We start from the raw sequence: 20,558 nt of genomic DNA, 5'->3' as shown, positions 1-20,558 counted from the left end.
AATATTCACCCCCCACCCTTGGAAGATTTCATGTTTTATTGGTCTAGAACATTGAATCACGGTGGATTCAATTTGGCTCTTTTGACACTGATCAACAGAAAAAGACTGTTTCATGTCAAAGTGAAAACAGATCTCTACAAAGTGATCTAAATTAATTACAAAGAAAACACAAAATAATTGATTGCATAAGTATTCACCCCCTTTAATATGACACATCAAATCATCACTGGTACCATCAATTGGTTTTAGAAGTCACATAATTAGTTATATGGAGCTCACTATATACAATCAGGGTCTTTCAATTGATTGTAGTAAAAATACATCTGTATCTGGAAGGTCCAACTGCTGGTGAGTCAATACCCTGGCAAAAACTACACCATGAAGACAAAAGAATAGTCCAAGTAACTCTGTGAAACTCAAGTCAGGAGATGGATACAAGAAAATTTCCAAGTCATTGAATATCCCTTGGAGAACAGTTAAGTCAATCATCAAGAAATGGAAAGAATATGGCACAGCTGTAATTTTGCTTAGAGCAGGCTGTCCTCAAAAACTGAGTGACCATTGCAAGAAGGAGACTAGTGAGGAAGGCCACTAAGAGACATATGGCAACTCTGGAGGAGCTACAAGCATCAGTGGCTAAAATGGGAGAGACTGCACATACAATTATTGCCTGGGTACTTCACCAGTTGGAGTTTTATGGGAGAGTCACAAAGGGAAAGCCACTGTTGAAAAAAGACTCACATGAAGTCTTGGCTGGAGTTTGCAAAAAGGCATGTGGGAGACTCTGAAGTCAGCTGGAAGAAGATTCTATTGTCTGATGAAGCCAAAATTGAGCTTTCTGGCCATCAGACTAAAAATGCACCATCAAAATTACACCATTCCTACTGTGAAGCCTGTTGCTAGCTACATCATGCTGAGAGGATGCTTCACTGCAGCAGGCTCTGGAAGGCTTGTGAAGGTAGAGAGTAAAATGAATACAGCAAAATACAGGGAAATCCTGGAGGAAAACTTGATGCAGTCTGCAAGAGAACTTGGGAGAAGATTTGTTTTCCAGCAAGATAATAACCCCAAGAATAAAGCCAAAGCTACACTGGAATGGCTTAAAAACAACAAAGTTAATGTCCTGGAGTGGCCAAGTCAGGGTCCAGACCTCAATCCCATTGAGAATTTGTGGCTGGACTTGAAAAGGCCGGTCCAATCACAATCCCCATGCAATCTGAAAAAACTTGAGCAGTTTTGTAAAGAAGAATAGGGAAAAATTGCAGTGTCCAGAAGTGTAAAGCTGATGGAGACCTAGCTATCACTCAAGGCTGTAATTGCTGCCAAAGGTGCATCTACTAAATACTGACCTGAAAGGGGCAAGTAATTATGCAATCAATTATTCTGTGTTTAATAATTGTAATAAATTTAGACCAATTTGTAGAAATCTGTTTTCACTTTGACATGAAATAGTCTTTTTTGTTTTGTTAATCAGTGTTAAAAAAGCCAAATTAAATCCACTGTGATTTAAGGTTGTAAAACAATAAAACATGAAAACTTCCTAGGGGGTGTGAATGCTTTTTATAGGTACTGTATAAATGATTAGGAGAGAGGAGTTAGAATGCACGGTAATTATGGGAAAGATTGAAGGGAAGAAAGCAAAAGGAAGGCAAAGACAAATGATGATAGAGACAGCAGCCAGAGAACTAGAAATGAATACCAGTGAATTGATCCACTTGACCTGAAACAGGAGTGTGTGGGCCATGGCAGTCAAAGCTCAAACTGGGCATGGCACCTGCTGATGATGATTTATGTCTCAGACTTTCGCACAGTACTGTACTTCTCCACAGGACTGAAGCAGATGAAGAAAGTAGCCCACCACCACTAAATGGAAGTTGATGTTGGGTAATAAATATTAGCTTAGCCTGTTCTATGAACATCTCAAGAAATTAAAACTTTGCAACCTGTTCTCTGAGGAAATATGATGAGTCATGAAAATATATCAGCACATATACTGATTGTCACAATTGTAGAATGTACCCCATTGTTTGTAACTGATTAATTTTTTTTTGTGTGTTTAGCTGATTGTCCTATGACCCCTTGGTCTGTAGAAAATGATCTATGTGCATCTCCAACTCAAGATTCTAGCTGTGTGCCCCATCTGCCAAAGTGTCATGCTGTTTCAAAAGCTAAAGGTTCAATTAAACCAGTCTATCATAAAAAAAGGTAATAATCCCATAGAGTTTATTATCTTAGTTCCCAACAGTTCGTTCCCATATTTCTTTTCCCTCAATGTAGGAAAAATAAGACATTTCTATGAGAGTTAAACATCCTGAACATTGCTACTCTATTCCACTTTTAAAATCTCTTCACACTCTCAGTAACATCTTAAAACTATGTGTTCTATCATAGTTTCTAATTGGATTCTTTGCCTATCCGATGTTGGCGTTATCTTAATAAGAGCGCTATGTTACTCACACTTTATATCAATAGCTGCTTTAGCATTATGCAATTTTTGGCCTTTAAGTTAAAGAGTTTTCAAGATTCTTAAATGACTTTGTTTCTTGATTAACTGCAGCTTACCTGAAGTTATTAAACCTAATGAAATCTCCTGTTGCTATTCAAGAAAGCTGAGAGATGGCATGACTCCAGGTTTGTATTTTTTTAATCCAGTTATAAAACCACTACCATTTTGGATGTTAGAATGGAAAGGTAGATGACAAGACCAATATTTAAGGCCCTTTCCTAAATACCTTGAAGTTGGTTGTAAGCTAGCTTCTCAAACACTGTGGCTTCATTGGCCAGTTCATAGGGCAGTTAAAAGTCAATCACATTGCCATAGATCCAGATTCCCACCTAGACCAGTCCATCATATACTGAACCTTCTTCCCTAAGAAACATTTTTTTAAAAAAAAACTTTGTTTCAACAATCCAAAGATTTTATAATCACTAGCATTGACATTAGCTTTGGACCATGAAACATAGGAGTGGAATTAGGCCGTTTGGCCCATCGAGTCTGCTCCAACATTCTATCATGGATGATTTATTATCCCTCTCAACCCCACTCTCTGGCCTTCTTCCTGTAACCTTTGACGCCCTGATTAATCAAAAATGTATCAACCTCCACTCTAAATATACCCAATGGCTTGGCCTACACAGCCATCTGTGGCAATGAATTCCACAGATTCACCACCCTCTGGCTAAAGAAAGTTTTCCTTAACTCTGTTTTAGATGGATGTCCTTTTTTTCTGAGGCTGTGGCCTCTGGTCCTAGACTCCCCACTATATGAAACATCCTCTCCATATCCACCCTGCCTTAGCCTTTAAGTATTCAATGTTTTATTATGATCCTCCCCTCATTCATCTAAACTCCAGTGAGTACAGGCCCAGAGCCATGAAACACATCTCGTATGTTAACCCTTTCAATCTTGGGCTCATTCTCATGAACCTCATCTGGACCCTCTCCAATGCCACCACATCTTTTTTTAAATAAGGGGCCTAAAATTGCTAACAATACTCCAAGTGTGGTCTGACCAATGCCTTTTAAAGTCCTAGCATTACATCCTTGCTCTTGTTTTCTAGTCCTCTCAAAATGAATGCTAACATTACATTTTCTTTCCTTACCACCAAACTACAAATTAACCTTTAGGGAATCCTGCCCAAGGTCCTTTTGCATCTCTTTTAAAAAAAAAAAATTTCTCCCTGCCTAGAAAATGTTGTTGTTGTTGAGTGCCATTGAGTCGTCGTTGACTCATGGTGACCCTGTGGATAGTGTAGTTGTCCATGGATTTTCATGGCAAGATACAGAAGTAATTTTCCAAGCCCTTCCTCCGCACAGGTACTACTACTGCTGCCCAGGTTGGGACCTAGTCAGGTTCAAACTTGGGACCCCCTGCCTCAAGGTTCAGTGCAGATGCTGCTATGGCACTGGCTGGCCCATTTAGAAAGTAGTTTGCACCTTTATTTTTTCTACCAAAGGGGATGAACATGCAGTTCCCCATGCTATATTCTACCTACCATTTCTTTGCCCATTCTCCCAATCTGTTTAAGTCCTTCTGCAGCCTCCCTGCTACCTGCCCCTCCACCTATCTTTGTATCATCTGAAAACTTGACCACAAAGCCATCAATTTCTTCATCATTAGGCTACTTTGTCAAAGGCCTTAGAAAATCCAAATAAACAACATCCACTGACTCAACTTTGTCTGTTCTCACTGTTATTTGCTCAAAGAATTCTCACAGATTGTCAGGCAAGATTTACCCTTAAGAAAACCATGCTGACTTTGGCCTATGTTGTTCTCTGCCTCCAAGCACCCCAAAACCTCATCCTCAGTAATAGACTCCAACATCTTTACAACCACTGAAGTCAGGCTAACTGACCTATAATTTCCTTTCTTCTGCCTCTCTCCCTTCTTGAAGAGCAGAGTGACATTTGCAATTTTTCAGTATTCCAGAATCTGGTGATTCTTGAAAGATCGTTACTAATGCCTCCACAATCTCTTCAGCTACCTCTTTCAGAACCCTAGGATGTAGTCCATTTTGTCCAGATGACTTATTTACATTCCAACTTTTCAGCTTCTCAAGCATCTCCTCCTTAGTAATAGCCATGGCACTCACCTCTGCCCTCTGAGACTCTTGCGTTTCTTGTGTTCTGCTAGTGCCTTTCGCAGTGAAGACTGATACAAAATACCTATTAAGTTCATCCATCATTCTTTTTCCCTCTTTACTGCCTCTCCAGCACAATTTTCCAGTGGTCCGATACCCACTCTCATCTCTCTCTTTTATTCTTTATATATCTTTTAAAAACTTTTTACATTATTGGTGATCTTGCCTTCATATTTCATCTTTTATTTCTTTATGGCTTTTTAGTTGCCTTCTCAAATAAGAGAAAATCTGCAGATGCTGGAAATACAAGCAACACACACAAAATTCTGGAGGAACTCAGCAGGCCAGGCAGCATCTATGGAGAAGAGTAACTCTTTTCCATAGATGCTGCCTGGCCTGCTGAGTTCCTCCGGCATTTTGTGTTAGTTGCCCTCTATTAGTTTTTAAAGGCTTCCAATCCTCTAACTTCCCTCTAATTTTTGTTTTATTATTGGCCCTCTCTTTTGCTTCTCTGCTGACTTTGGCTTTCCTTATCAACTGTGGTTGCCTCATCCCCTTTTTAGAATTCTTCTTCATGTTTGGGATGAATCTTTCCTGTGCCCTCTGAATTGCTCCCAGAAGCTCCAACCATTGTTATTCTGCCATCTTCCAATCAACTTCTTCTCATGCCCCTTTATCTTCCTTTACTCCACTGTAATACTGATACATCTGGTTTTAGCTTCTCAAACTGCAGGGTGAATGCTATCATATTATGATCAATCACTCCTAAGGGTTCCTTTACATTGAGCTCCCTCGTCAAATCTGGGTCATTACATAACACCTCATCCAGAATTGCATTTCCCTAGTGGGCCCAACCACAAACGAGAAAATCTGCAGATGCTGGAAATCCAAACAACACACACAAAATGCTGGGATTTTGTGCTCAACCACAAAATGCTCTAAGAAGCCATATCATGGGCATTCTACAAATTCCCTCTCTGGGTTCCAGCACCAACCTGATTTTCCCACTCTACCTGCATTTTGAAATCTCCCATGACTATTGTAACATTGCCATTTTACATGCCTTTTCTATGTTGTAATTTGTATGCCACACCTTCGCTACTCTTCAGAGGCCCGTACATATCTTGCACCAGGACGTCGGGTTAGGAATGCATATTTCCATTATTTAGTCCATTTTCTGAATTACTAATATGACAGCCATTTTACACTATCCTGTTCACCGGCTGCTGTGGACATATGCAACATAACCTCAATCTGCATTGGCAGCTTTCCACTTCAATTGAATGCACTGAAGCTGTTTCTCACTTTATTTTACTGTATGCCTTCTATTAATTTCAAGTAACTTAAGATATTTTTAAATAATTAGATTTTTTATTCAATTAAAAGTTTGGAACCCTAGACAACGGGGCTGTGAAGAAACCATCAGGGCCCTGAGAGTTAGGGTCTCAGGAACATTGCTTGAAACTAGTCAGAGCTGATGGCCTGCTCTCACTAGCTAGGCAACCAGTTTGATCTTAGTCCTGGAGGTCCACAAATCCATACAAGGAGCATAAGCATGATGTCAGGCAACAAGCTGGGTTGAATGTGATCTGGCATATTTTTTGAAAACTTGAATGGGTGTAATTTGCACAGCTTCTGCTCATCCAATTTTTTGAATAGACTTTTTACTGTCACCAAAATACAGTACTGTGCAAAGGTCTTGGGCACCATCGTTTTTTTTTCTTTAAATGTTTTCAGATGATATGGCCTCCACAGAGCCCTGATCTCAACTGCGTCGAGGCTGCCTAGGATTACCTGTAGAGACAAAAGCAAGTGAAACAGCTAAAGTCTGCAGAAGAACCGTGACAAGTTCTCCAAGATACTTCGAACAACCTACCAGCTAATTTTCTTATAAAACTACACGACAGTGTACCTAAGAAAATTGATGCAGTTTTAAAGACAAAAGGTGGTCACACAAAATACTGATTTGATTTAGTTTTTCTTTACTGTTTACTGCTCTTTATAGTAAATATTTTGATATTTAGAAAGTTTTCTTTTAATTACTTTTGAAAGCATTTTCACTTCACATAAATTTTTACACATGCTAAGACTTGCACAGTACTGTACCTCTGTTTGAACTTAATAATGATATTAAAATCGGGCTCAGATCATTTCAGCATAAATAAAATTGTGACTTTGTCTTCATAATCAATTTGTAACTTATATTTTTGTATTTGTTATCAATGAAGTTGGTATAAATTCAGCAATGTTTAGACATTACTTTTCTTAATGTTTCAAATCAGTAACAATGTTTCACGATAAATATTTCATCTTTATTTCATCAGATGTAGTATTAGAAAGTATGAATACCTTATGGGAGCTACATAGTCAATTTTTCTCAAAATCAGAACGGTTGCTTAACTTATTAAATACTTCAGATCAGTCAGAGTATTGCAAGAACAAATCAAGAGAAACCGGAGGTATCTGCCAAACAGGTGAGAATACAAATGGATACTTTACTAATCTTTGACCATTTTCAGTAGAAAGCAAATCAAAAGTTCCCCACATATAGAAATTATTAATTATTATTTATTTATAGAGCACTTTTCATACAAATGATGTAAGTCAAACTGCCTTACAATGGATAATGTACAAACATTGAAATAAAATAAAAAATAAATATGAAAATAAAAGACAAAAATGTTAGTTAAAAGCAACGTTAAATAAATAGGTTTGGAACTGGAGCGTTCAAAAGTGTTAACTGAGGCTGTATCCCTTAGTTTTAGGTGTTGAATTCCACAGTGCAGGATCTTCATTCAAAAAAGCTTCTGTGTTATAAAAATATTTGAGAATTATGGCACTCATTCTCTCAATTGCGAGTTATGTGTGCAAATTGGATGTCTTCTGCACTTGTATTTAATTCCATCACATCCATGGATAATTTTAACTTAGTAAAATTGTTGTAAGGTGGGTGGTACAGTGGTGTAGCCAGCACCAGTGAGCACTGATCAATAGTCTGTGAGGAGTTTGTTCTTCCTCTCCATAACCACATGGGTTTCCTCTCAGTGCTCCATCTCCTCCCTTATTCCAAATATGTAGAGTTGGGATTAAGGGTGAATAAGTTTGGGGCATACTTTATCAGCACTATAAGCACGGCGAAACTTTTGGTCTGCCCCAGGCACCGGTCCTTGCTGATTTGATTTGATGCATGTGATGCATTTCACTCTTTGTTTTGATGTACATGTGAAAAATAAAGCTCATCCTTAAAACATCCAAGCATAACTACAAGAATATGAAAAACCCAATCCATTCCACTTCCTCATGGTTGACTATCAATCAGCAGAAAAGTGATGGAAACTGTGATTGACAGTGATATCCAGGAGAACTTACTCACCAATTATTTGCTCACTGATGGTCACTTTGGATTTGGCCTGGGTTGTGTGTACAGGTCTCATTTCAACCTGGGACTAAATGTGTGTCAAAATGTGAGTTCTAGGTGTGAGATGAGAATGACAGACCTTGACATTGAGGCAGGATCTGACCCCAAGTGTGGAAGTTCAGATCCTTAGGAAAACTGAAGGCAATTGGAAAATTTGAGATCTTGTGAATAAAGGGAAAGCTCAATATTGTGCATTTCAGGATAGTTCTAGTTGTTCGAAGCTAATAACCTCATCTTAAGATATTGTTGCAGGACAGTGACTGAGGATCCAACTATCTTTAGCAACAGGCCCACTAATGTGATGATTGGTGATCTGGGTAATTGTACAATGTGTTACTCCATGTAATCATTCACCTGATGAAACCAGCCAGACGTATTGGCAAATTAATTCTGACAAAATACTAGCTCGCATCATCCCTGACTTCTCCCATCAACAATAATCCTGGTGGGCCCCATTGACTAGCAATTTAAGTGGCCACATAAATTCTGTGCCACCTTAAGCACACAGTTCCAAAGCAGTACATCAGAAGTACCAGTCATATCATCTGCAAACTGGTCTTCAGCAGCATTTCCAAACCTGCGATACCTACTATTAGCTAAATGGTCAAGGTTTGCATGCAGATTGGAAAACCACACCTGCAAAGATACTTTCCTGACTTTGAAATTTACCCCCATTGTTGGCCAAATCTTGGAACTCACTACTCAATAGCATGATACAGACTGCATAGTTCAAAGCAGCAGTACATCTCCCATCTTCTTAAGAACAATGAGGACAGAAAATAAATACTGGCCTTGCTTGCAACACTCACCTTTCTGAAGTGGAAATAAAAACCATGCCTTATGAGAGCCAAAGTTATAAAGCTGGAATTCCGTCTGTGTTTCTACCTACTTTTTCCATTCATCATCATCATCATTATGTGCCGTGCCGTATGATGTGGATGATCGTGATCTTTGATCATGATTGTTCTTGGCAAATTTTTCAACAGAAGTAGTTTAGCATAGCCTTCTTCTGGACAGTGTCTTTGCAAGACAGGTGACCCCAACTATTATCAATAATCTTCAGAGATTGCCTGCCGTCAGTGGTTGCATAATCAGGACTTGTGATGTGCACCAGCTGTTTATGTGACCATCCACCACCTGCACCCATGGCTTTATGTGACCCTGCTTGGGTGGTGGTGGGGGGTGCTAAGCAGGTGCTACACGTTGTCCGTGGGTGACCTACAGGCTAGTGGAGGAAAGATGGTAGTGGGTATCATAGGTTTGGAAGTGCCACTGAAAACCAGTTTGTAGATGTTACTGGTACTTGTGGTGTATTGTTTTGGAGCTTGTGCTGAAGGAGGTACACCTCCTTTGGTAGAGATGTACTTCCTATTTTCTTCATTAACAGTCCTTAAATGCCTAAACATTTGATCACCAATGTTAATATCTCTGTATATGGCTAGATGCCAAATTTCATTTGAAAGTGCTGCTGTGAGGTGACCCAGGATGTTTTGTTACTGGTGTTATTTACGTGCATTGTGTTAAAGCTGTTTTTGATGTACACCAAAACATGCAACATCTTTCCAAAGTTAAAGAGGAGATTCACCTTTCCCACTCAACATTCGTAAGAAAAAGAGGCATTCAATTATATTGCACCTATCACAACATCAATATATGCACACCTATTGAAGTTCTTGGGGAAAATAAACTTATCAATAAAGGTTAAATGGAAATGAGTCCCAACTCTTCCAGTTTTATTCTTTTGATTCAATCGCCTACACAAATACCATGAATATTAATATCATGCAAAAATAATTAACTTAAGGAACACACACAAAATACTGGAGGAATTCAGCAGGTCAGACAGCATCTATAAACACTAGCTAATAAACACTCGACATTTCGGGCTGAGGCCCTTCCTCAAGACTTTAAGTTAATCATTAAATTCTGTTTTGTTTGTTAGAAAAAAAATTACTCAAATTTGATTCTCAATATTTCATTGAACATAATTCTTAATTGAATGGTTCCATTTCTTTGTAGGAGGCTTATATTACTGTGGTCCTGAAGATACATGTTGTGAATACAAGCCTAACAATTTAAAGAAGTGTAACTTGTGCAAGGTACATAATAAGGAAAACTACTGGACCACAGATAGAATAAAAAATATGAAGAGAATCATCAGTTTGAAGCTTGATGTGACAGACCCACTTGTCACTAGAGAAGGTATCAAATCTTGTGCATTGTGACTCATTTAGTTTTGGGTTCGTTATCAATAAAACTCAGTGATTGCAGAATATGATAAAACCATTTCACATATGTACATGATGTGAAGTGCTTTTATCACATAAGTGTATACATTTATACTTACTGACATGTTTGCGTAACGGTTGGCGTGACACTGTTACAATTGGTGGTGTCAAACTTCGGAGTTCAATCCTGGCGTTTCCTGTAAGGAGTTTCTACACGTCCTCCCTGTGGAATGCTTATGTATTCTGCGGGTGCTCTGGTTTCCTCCAAAGTTGTGCCTGGTAGGTTAGTTGGTCATAGGTTAGGGTTAAATCGGGGTTGCTGGGCAGCACGGCTCGAAGAGCCAGAAGGGCCTATTCCAAACTCTATTTCTAAATAAGTACATTTTAATTTCTTCTGTTTTACAATCTGTGTACTCTGCTATTTGGCTTTCTTTCCTGCTTTGTTGCTTGTATACAAATATACCAAAGTGCTATAGCAATGATTAACTATCAATTTTGGCATTTTTAGCAACAAAATACTTCCTCAAGGATATTTATACAAGTATTGCTATAAATTCAAATAATTTTATTCACCAGACTTAACTCCTGCAAGAACAAAATAAATCCTTTAAAAAGCACTCAAAACCTTTGTTCTGTGATGTTTAATATTGTGATCAAAATTAAATAATCTGGACTTTAATGTTATTTCATGCAGTACTTACTGTTTTAAAGATCAGAGCAGATTTTTTTAAATCACCAAAACATTAAAAACTCCTTTCTTTCATAACTACAACCTATATGTGCTTGTTTATCTTGTTTTTTTCATACTGTGCTAATGTGTAATGTGCACTGCAGGTCTATTCAATGGCCCAGTTGTCTCAAATTTAAAATCAAAATGCCAAAAAAATTTGGAAGTGACGATAGGACTGATCTTCATTACATGCTCAGATGCAGAATTCATCAGCCCTCTGTGTGATCTGATGTTGACAGTTCCTCAATAATGACCACTCTCTACATCAAACATGACCATTTTACTTATAAGTACAAACATATTTATTGGAAAGGAGCCTTACCCAATTTGAACACTTTCTGATAGCTGGTAATTTAATTATCATTTCTTTGGATTACTAACCTGTGTACATTATTTGAAAGGAACATTGCATTTTATTGAGAATATTCTTGTATCATAGTTACAATAGTTGAATCATTGAGGTGACTCTAATGATGATGTTCTTGATGCTCCTAGAATCACAGATGCAATACAACCTACTATAGCAAGCAAACATCCTCCAACTCCATTTCCTGGAAGTGAGACAAAATATCAGATAAAATAATCTAACCTTAACTCCAACTCCCAAGACAAAACAGCAAGCTCCAGTAACACACCACTAGTTACTGATTCCTCACAATTATCCACAATAATTCATCACATTCTCAACTCTCGAAAAGCTGTCCAGTTTCCCCCTTATGGCAGTGAATCCATACTTATTGTATTTTCTCATTTCCACCTTTTGCATTTTCAAGAGACTTGTTGCCCTCCAACCCATAAAGAAGTCATATTTTTACAGACCACTAAATTGTTGTAATAGTGTCAAGTTAATGATGGGTAATATACAAAAAACATACTAATTAACACACTTTTTACAAACTAATAATAACAACCGCTAGTTCAGTGAAATCCGCATTCAGTTGTAGGTGTTTGTGAGCCTGTCAAGTCTGTCCATTTTAAGGTTCATAAAATTTAACATTCAAAAAATATTTTGCAGATATAATAAAACAAAATTTAGCTTGAGTAAATTTGGTTGCAGGAAGGATATACAAAGAATTAAACTTGGTTGTCGTAATCTGGAAATTAAATCTGGTTGCAGGAAGGATGTATAATTAATTAAACTTGCTTGGCCTAATCTATTTTGAATGGGTGTGAAATCATTTACTGTTGTGGTTAGCCTTAAAAATAACCAGCCCAAATGCAATTCCATTCATTGAAAGGAAGTTTACATTTATTAAGTATAAAATAATATGCTACTTGGAGTGAATCTATATTGTGTCTAACAATAAATATTTTGTTGGTTTAGGTTTTGCTATTGCGTTAGGAAACCTGTATAATGATAAACCAGAAGTGGAAGTAGAACATATTTTGGGTGTCTTTGCTGCTGCTGTGGTTTTGCAATTCAAATGTCTGTTTAACAGGTAAGCATTTCTCTTTTAAACGTAGAACCTTTTGAAGGAAGCTTCTTGTTGATAAGATTTATGAAACAGTTGAATTTGTAGCTGCCTGAGATTTCATAGCAGTTTCTTGGGTTCATTTCTTGTAGAACTATTAAAACAAAACTTGGGGCGTTAGTTTCCAAAAGTTTGGTAAATAACCAGCTGCAGCTAATTATCATTCTTATTTTTCAAAATGATTCTCAGTGGGGGAAAAAGTGAAGTTACTCTAATCTCTAATTGGAGGTAATGTAATTTCAAGACCATAAAACCATTAAGACATTGGAGCAGAATTAGGCCATCTGGCCCATCGGGTCTTCTCCTCCATTTCATCTTGGCTGATCCATTTCCTTCTCAACCCCATTCTTCTGCTTTATCCCTTCATGCCCTGACTAATCAAGAATCTGTCAACCTCCACCTTAAATACACCCAATGACTTGACCTCCACAGTTGCCTATGGCAACGAATTCCATAGATTCACCACCCACTGGCTAAAGAAGCTCCTTCTCATCTATTCTAAGCAGACGTCTCTCTCTATGTCGAAATTGTCCCCTCTGGTCCTATTCCTCCACCAAAAGAAACGTCCTCTTCACATCCTTTCTACCTAAGACTTTCAACATTCAATCAGTTCATTGAACTCCCCCCACCAAAATTCTTCTAAATTCTAGTGAGTACAGGCCCAAAGCCTTAAATCCCTACTCATATGATAATCCTTTCATCCCTGAAATCCTCCTTGTGAACCTCCTCTGAACCTTCTTCAATGTCAGCATTATTTTTTAAAAATAAGGGGCTCAAAACTGCTCACAATACTTGAAGTGAGACCTCACCATACAGCCTCAGCATTACATCCTTGCTTTTATATTCTAATCCTCTGAAATGAATGCTAACAATGTTTGGCCTTCCCCACCACCGGTTCAACCTGCAAATTAACCTTGAGGGAATCCAGCACAAGGGCTCTCAAACTCTTTTGCACCTTGGATTTTTGAATTTTTTTCCCTGTTTAGAATATTGCCTATGCTTTTATTCCTTCTACCAAAGTGCATGACCACACACTTGTGTTCCAGCTGCCACCTCTTTGCCCATTCTTCTAATCTGTCAAATTCCTTCTGCAGCCTCTCTGCTTCCTCAACAGCATCTGCTCTTCCACCTATCTTCGTATCATCCACAAACTTGGTCACAAAGACATCAATTTCATCATCCAAATTGTTGACATACAATGGAAAAATAAGCGATTCCAATACAGATCCCTATGGAACATCACTAATCACTGGCAGCCAATTTGAAAAAGATCCCTTTATTCTCTCTCTTCGCCTCCTGCCAATCAGCAAAAGCTCTATCCATGCTGGTATCTTTCCTATAATACCCTGGGCACTTACGTATTTAGCAGCCTCAGGTGTAGCACCTTGTCAAAGGCCTTCTGAAATTCCAAGTACACACATCAAACTGATTCTTTCCTTCCCCCAACTCCTCCCTTCTTCTTCTATTCTGCACTCTGACGCTTACCTCTTCTCACCTGCCTATCACCTCTCCTTGGGTCCTTTCCTCCTTCCCTTTCTCCTATGATCCACTCTCCTTTCCATCTGTGATAAGACTGCTGAACGGATCCTGACCCGGATCTGGGCTGTACCCTCCAAATATCCGGACCTGCCTCTTGGTTTTTTTGCACTACCTTACTTTCCATTTTTCTATTTTCTATTTATGATTTACAATTTAAATTTTTAATAATTTGTATCGATTTGTAATCCAGGGAGCGGGAAGCGCAGAATCAGATATCGCTGTCATGATTGTATGTTCTAGTATCAATTGTTTGGCGACATTAAAGTATAAAGTATCTAAAAAAAAGTATCAGATTTTTTCTTCTCCAGTCCTTTATCTTTCCAACCCACTTGGTTTCACCTATCACCTTCTAGCTATCCTCCTTTCCTCCCCTCCTCCCACTTTTTTATTCTGGTGTCTTCCCCCAACCACCCCCCCTTCCTTTTCAGCCCTGAAGACTGATCTCAGCCCAATACATCGACTGTTTATTCATTTCCATAGGTGCTACCTGACCTGCTGCGTCTTGCCAGCATCTTGTGTGTGTTGTTTTTAAACCTTTCTCCTGCACCTGCGTGAAGACACCTTTACTTTTCGCCCCCGAACTCCGATTGCTGCTGTTTTAGCAATTGGAGTAGAGATACTCTACTAAAATTGAGATACGTTAATTCTAATCTGGATGTAGGGAAGTGTGCTTTTCTGAGGCAAGTGAGTAAATTTAAATGGCCAATATTTTCTTTAAGGTCTGTAAATACCAATGAATTTAATGTAAGTGATAAAACACATACCTTTCCTCACTGTAAAATGGACTTGTGACTGTCATTGTTGCCTTGCATGTAGTCCAATCGATACTAAATCCTTAGAAGATAAGTCCACATTGTTCTTAAACTGTCTATTGCTGTCACCCAAGTACCCTATTTACCAAAATGATTGTGGACTGTGATTGCTCTGGAGCTGAGCAATGAGGCCTTTGTTGTTGAACAATGTAATCAGATAATGAGAGGACCCAGAACACAAACTGCCTATGAAACCACTCTGGAATTCATTGTTTTATATGACAAAACTGTCAACAGTTATCATTGCTTCTCACTATTCTTAATATTAAGAAACATGTAAGTCCATTAAAATGAAACAAATGTTTAAAAATTAAGCAAATATTTAAAACTAAAAGTAACCAAAATTATAAGATCTCGAAGTAATTTTTAAAAATCAAAGTACATATATAGAGTCATAGAAAAGTACAGCACAGAATTAGGCCTATCAGCCCATCTAGTCTGTGCCAAACCATTTAAACTGTCTACTCCCATTGACATACACCTGGGACCATAGCCCTCCATACCTCAACATCCATTTAACTATCTGAAATTTGCTTAAACATTGAAATCGAGCTCACATGTCCCACTTGTGCTGGCAGCTCATTCCACACCCTCATGACCTGCTAAATGAAGAAGTTTCCCCTAATGTTCCCCTTACGCTTTTCATCTTTCACTCTTAACCTATGACCTCTGGTTGTAGTCCCACTCAACCTCAGTGAACAAGCCTGCTTGCATACCCTGTCTATACCCTTCATAATTTTGTATACCTCTATCAAATCTCCTCCTAATCTTCTACATTCCAAAGAATAAAGTGCTAACCTATAGAATAAAGTGCTAATCTTTCCTTGTAACTCAGCTCCTCCAGACTAGGCAAATCCTTGTAAGTCTTCTCTGTAGTCTTTCAACCTTATTTACATTTTTCTTGCAGGTAGGTGACAAAACTGCACACAAACTCCAAATTAGGCCTCACCAATGTCTTATACAACTTCAACATAACATCCCATCTCCGGTACTCAGTGCTTTGATTTATGAAGGCCAATGTGTCAAGAGCTTTCTTTCAGACCCTATCTACTTGTGACACCAGTTTTAACAAATTGTGGACCTGTATTCCCAGATCCCTTTGTTCTACTGCACTCCTCAGTGCCCTACCATACACCGTGTAAGACCCGTCACTATATATAACCCTGAGATTCATTTTCTTGCAGGCAAATCTATAGAATGATAACTGTGACAGAGTCAGTGAAAGACCACTCAACTTGGGTGTTCAGCCACAGTGTAGAAGACAAGAAACTGTGTAAATATAAAAGAAAACAAATAATAATAATAAATAAATAAATAAACAACAGATATTGAGAACATGAGATGAAGAGTCCTTGAAAGTGAGTCCCTGGTTGTGGGAACATTTCAATGATGAGGCAAGTGAAGTTGGTTAAGTTATCCCCTTTGGTTCAAGAGCCCGGTGGATGAGGGGTAATAACTGTTCCTGGACCTGGTGGTGTGAGTCCTGAGGCTCCTGTACCTTCATCCTGAGTGCAGCCACAAGAAGAGAGCATGACCTGGGTGGTGATGGCCCCTGATGATGGATTCGGCTTTCCTGCAACAGCATTTCATGTAGATATGCTCAATCTTTTTAATAATTAAAACATTAAATGTAATGCAAATAACAAAAAAAAGCAACTTGCTTATTCTTGCCATTTCTCCTCATAGTGGAACAGTTCCCATTCAAAGGAAGGATTTCATAGATCTAGCATTGAATCTAGCTTGGCACCTATTCTGAGAACCGATTCTCAGGAGGTGCCTTCTCTTCTGTTTAATTCTCCGTGAAGCTGAGCGACGGAATGCAGCTGAGAAATTGACAGTGAAATTTGGACTGTAAATTTAAGAGTTCTGGTTTTGCCCAGGGCTAATGAAACACGCTGGCATGACGTGTTGCACATGATTAGTGGAACCTTCTGATAAATATGGAGAAATGCTATTCACTGTAAGTCACAGAACATAAATTGTGCTGTTTGCCGAACTTGACCATCCATTTCTGGAATGCAGTAGTGATTGTCTAAAGCTGTTATATAGAATGGGCAAAATGCTACATCTTCCATAGTCCAATGCTCATTTGGAGGGGAAAATGGACCACTGTTTTATGCTTTAGAAATATATTTTAAAATTCACAGAGAAGCTTATTTTCATAAAATCTCCATTTAAAAAGAGCTTTGACCAGCAACCAATCGGCATTTGAGATTGATTAGTAAGAGCAAATTAAAGGAAGGCGGGGGCAATCGCAGCGGCCGTCATCTGTGTGGACATAGTAAGAGTGATGATCTTGAGGCTTCAGTCAGAGGAAGCAAAGCTAATACAATAGAGATGCCAGGCAGGACAGTGAAATGCTCCTCTTGCAGGATGTGGGAAGATAGGGACACCTCCACGATTCCTTACAACTGCAGGAAGTGCATCCAGCTGCAGCTTCTAACAAACCACATGTAGAGAGATAGTTACACCCAAGGTGCAGAACGCAGGAAACCGGGTGACAGTTAGGAAAGGGAAAATGTTTAAGAAGCCAGTGCAGAGTACCCCTGTGTCCATCTCCCTGAGCAACAGGTATATCACTTTTGGTGGGGGGAATGACCAAACAAAGGAAGGCCACAATGGTTGGGTCTCTGGCACAAAGTCTGCCTTTAATTCATAAGGGAAGGAGGGAGAAGATGCACACCGTGGTGATAGGGGATTTGTTAGGGGAATGGACAGGAGGTTCTGTGGGTGAGAACGAGATTCCTGGATGGAATTTTGCCTCCCGGGAGCCAAGCTCAGGGATATCTCGGATCGAGTCCTCAGCATTCATAAGTAGGAAGATTGACAGCCAGAAGCCATGGTCAAATAGATACCAATAAATGAGTAGGTCGAGTGAAGAGGTTCAGCATAGGGAGTTCAGGGAGTCGGGTGCTAAGTTAAAGGGCAGGATCTCTGAAGTTGGGATCGCAGGATTGCTACCCACGTCACATGCCAGTGAGGCCAGAACTAGGAAACTTATACAGTTTAATTCGTGGCTAAGAAGTTGGTGTAGGAGGGAGGGCATAAGATTTTTGGATCATTGGGCTCTCTTCCAGGGAAGGTAGGACCTGTACAGAAGAGACGGCTTGCACCTGGACTGGAGGAGGACTAATATCCTCGCAGAAAAGTTTGATAATGGTACACAGTGGAGTTTGAACTAGAGTTGCAGGGGGATGGGAACCAGAGTGCCAGAACAGCTAGTGTTGTGGGTGCAGATGTTAGTGAGACCTCAAAGTTGGAAATCAAAAGGTTGAGCATGTTGACACTAGTGTCCTGAGCTGCATATATTTCAATGCAGGATAATAGTACCGAAGATGAGCTAGCTGGTTTACAAAAAGCAGCAATGTGTAGTGAGGAGAGGCTTTTGCTAGGGCAAAATTGCAGTCAACAAGATGAGTTGCAATGTAACAGGTAGACAACATTGAAAAAGGTGAACACAGGACTGAAGGTGTTGTATTTGAATGCGAACAGTATACGGAATAAAGTAGATGAAAGCAGCACAGTTACAGATTGGCAGGTATGTTTGTAGGCATCACTGAATCATGGCTGAAAGATTATAACTGGAAGTTAATGTTCAAGGATACACATTGCATTGAAAGGGTAGGTAGAAAGGCAAAGGGCAGCATTGCTCTGTTGGTAAAAAAAAGAAATCAAATCATTAGAAAGAGGTGACATAGAGTTGGAAGGTGTTGAATCATAGTGGATAAAGTTAAGGAACTGCAAGACCCTGATGGGAGTTGTATACAGACCCCCAAACAGCAGTAAGGATGTGGTCTACAAATTACAATAGAACTTAGAAAATGCATTCCAGAAGGGCAATGTTACTATCATCATGAAGGACATCAATGTGCAGGTAGATTGAGAAAATCAAGTTGGAGCTGGATTACTGAAAGGGGAATTTCTAGAGTGCCTATTAGGTGGCTTTTTTAGAGCAGCTCATGGTTGAGGCCACTTTAGCTATTCTGGATTGGCTGTTGTGCAATGAACTAGAATTGATTAGAGAGCTTAAGGTAAAAGAAACCCTGGGGGAATGTGATCATAATATGATCAAATTCACCCAGAAATTTGAGAGAGAAGAAGCTAAAGTCAGATGTGTCCGTTTTATAGTGGAGTAAAGGGAATTACAGAGGCATGAGAGGAGATGGCCAGATTGTTTGGAAGTGAACACTGACAGGGATGTTGGCAGAGCACTAATGGCTGGAATTTCTGGAAGCAATTGGAAGGTGCAGGACATATACATCACAAAGAAGAAGAATTATTCTAAAGGAAAGATGACACAACCGTGGCTAACAAGAGAAATCAAAGGCAACATAAAATCCAAAGAGAGGGCAGTAAAAATTAATGGGAAGTTAAAGGATTGGTAAGCTTTTAAAAAACAATAAAAGACAACTAAAAAAGTCATTAAAATGGTAAAGATGGAATACAAAAGTAAGCTAGCCAATAATATAAAAGAGGATACCAAAAGTTTCTTCAGATACATAAAGTGTGAAAAAGAGAAAGGAGTGGATATTGGTCCACTGGAAAACGATGTTGGAGAGTTAGTAATAGGGAAACAAGGAAATGGCAGGCGAGCTGCATAAGTATTTTGCATCAGTCTTCACTGTGGAAGACACTAGCAGTATGATGGAAGTTCCAGGTGTCAGCGATCATGAAGTGTGTGAAGTATAACTGGATAGGGTCTTGGGAACTGAAAGGTCTGAAGGTAGATAAGTCACCTGGACCAGATGGTGTACGCCCCAGAGTTCTGAAAGAGGTGGCTGCAGAGATTGTAAGGGCATTAGTAATGATCATTCAGGAATCACTAGATTCTGGATTGGCTCTAGGAAGACTGGAAAATTACAAATGTCACTCCACTCTTCAAGAAGGCAGAGAGGCAGAAGAAAGGAAACTATAGGCCAGTCAGTCTGACTTCAGTGTTTGGGAAGATGTTCAAATTGATTATTACTTGGAGACATATGATAAAATAGGCTGTAGTCAGCATAGTTTCCTCAAGGGAAAATCTTGCCTGACAAATCAGTTGGAATTCTTTGAAGAAATAACAAGCAGTATAAACAAAGGAGAATCAGTTGATGTTGTGTACTTGGATTTTCAGAAGATATTTGACGAGGTGCCATACCTGAGGCTGCTTAACAAGCTACAAGTCCGTGGTATTACAGGAAAGATTCTAGCATGGATAAAGCAGTGGCTGATTTGGCAGGAGACAAAGAGTAGGAATAAAGGGAGGCTTTTCTGGCTGGCTGCCGGTGACTAGTGGTGTTCCATAGGGATCTGTGTTGAGACTGATTTTTGTATTATATGTCAGTGATTTGAATGATGGAATTGATGATACTTACTGCAAAATTTGCAGACCATATGAATATAGGTGAAGAGGCAGATAGTTTTGAGGAAGTTTTGATGGGCAAAGAAACGGCAGATACAATACTATGCTGGGAAGTGTAAGGTCATGCACTTTCGTAGAAGAAATGAAAGGGTTAACTATTTTCTACCTGGACAGAAAATACAGAAAACTGAAATTCAGAAATCAGAGGTGCAAAGGGACTTGGGAATCCTTGTGCAGGTTAAGTGTGTGGTGAGGAAGGCAAATGCAATGTTAGCATTCATTTTAACAGGATTTGAACAAAAAAGGCAAGGATATAATGTTGAAACTTTATCAAGCCTGGTGAGGCCTTGCTTGGAGTATTGTGAGCAGGTTTGAGCTTCTTATCTTAGAAAGGATGTGCTGAACCTGGAGAGGGTTCAAAGGAGGTTCACAGAAATG

At 39.1% G+C, this 20,558-nt stretch overlaps 1 protein-coding gene across 1 annotated transcript in view; it reads left to right on the top strand.

Moving 5' to 3' along the window:
• The window catches only part of btbd16 (BTB (POZ) domain containing 16), a 126,574-nt gene that overhangs the window by 19,252 nt on the left and 86,764 nt on the right, over positions 1–20,558 (top strand). Inside the window, exons 4-8 of the mRNA XM_072239790.1 lie at positions 2,061–2,205; positions 2,558–2,631; positions 6,905–7,054; positions 10,018–10,200; positions 12,281–12,395. Of these exons, the coding sequence (XP_072095891.1) occupies positions 2,061–2,205; positions 2,558–2,631; positions 6,905–7,054; positions 10,018–10,200; positions 12,281–12,395 (667 nt within the window). The remainder of the gene's footprint in view (positions 1–2,060; positions 2,206–2,557; positions 2,632–6,904; positions 7,055–10,017; positions 10,201–12,280; positions 12,396–20,558) is intronic.

The sequence above is a fragment of the Mobula birostris genome, chromosome 21 (assembly GCF_030028105.1).
Source record: "Mobula birostris isolate sMobBir1 chromosome 21, sMobBir1.hap1, whole genome shotgun sequence".
Taxonomy (NCBI): Eukaryota; Metazoa; Chordata; class Chondrichthyes; order Myliobatiformes; family Myliobatidae; genus Mobula; species Mobula birostris.
Note: the sequence above shows the minus strand (reverse complement) of the source record. Positions and strands in the feature narration are given on the sequence as shown.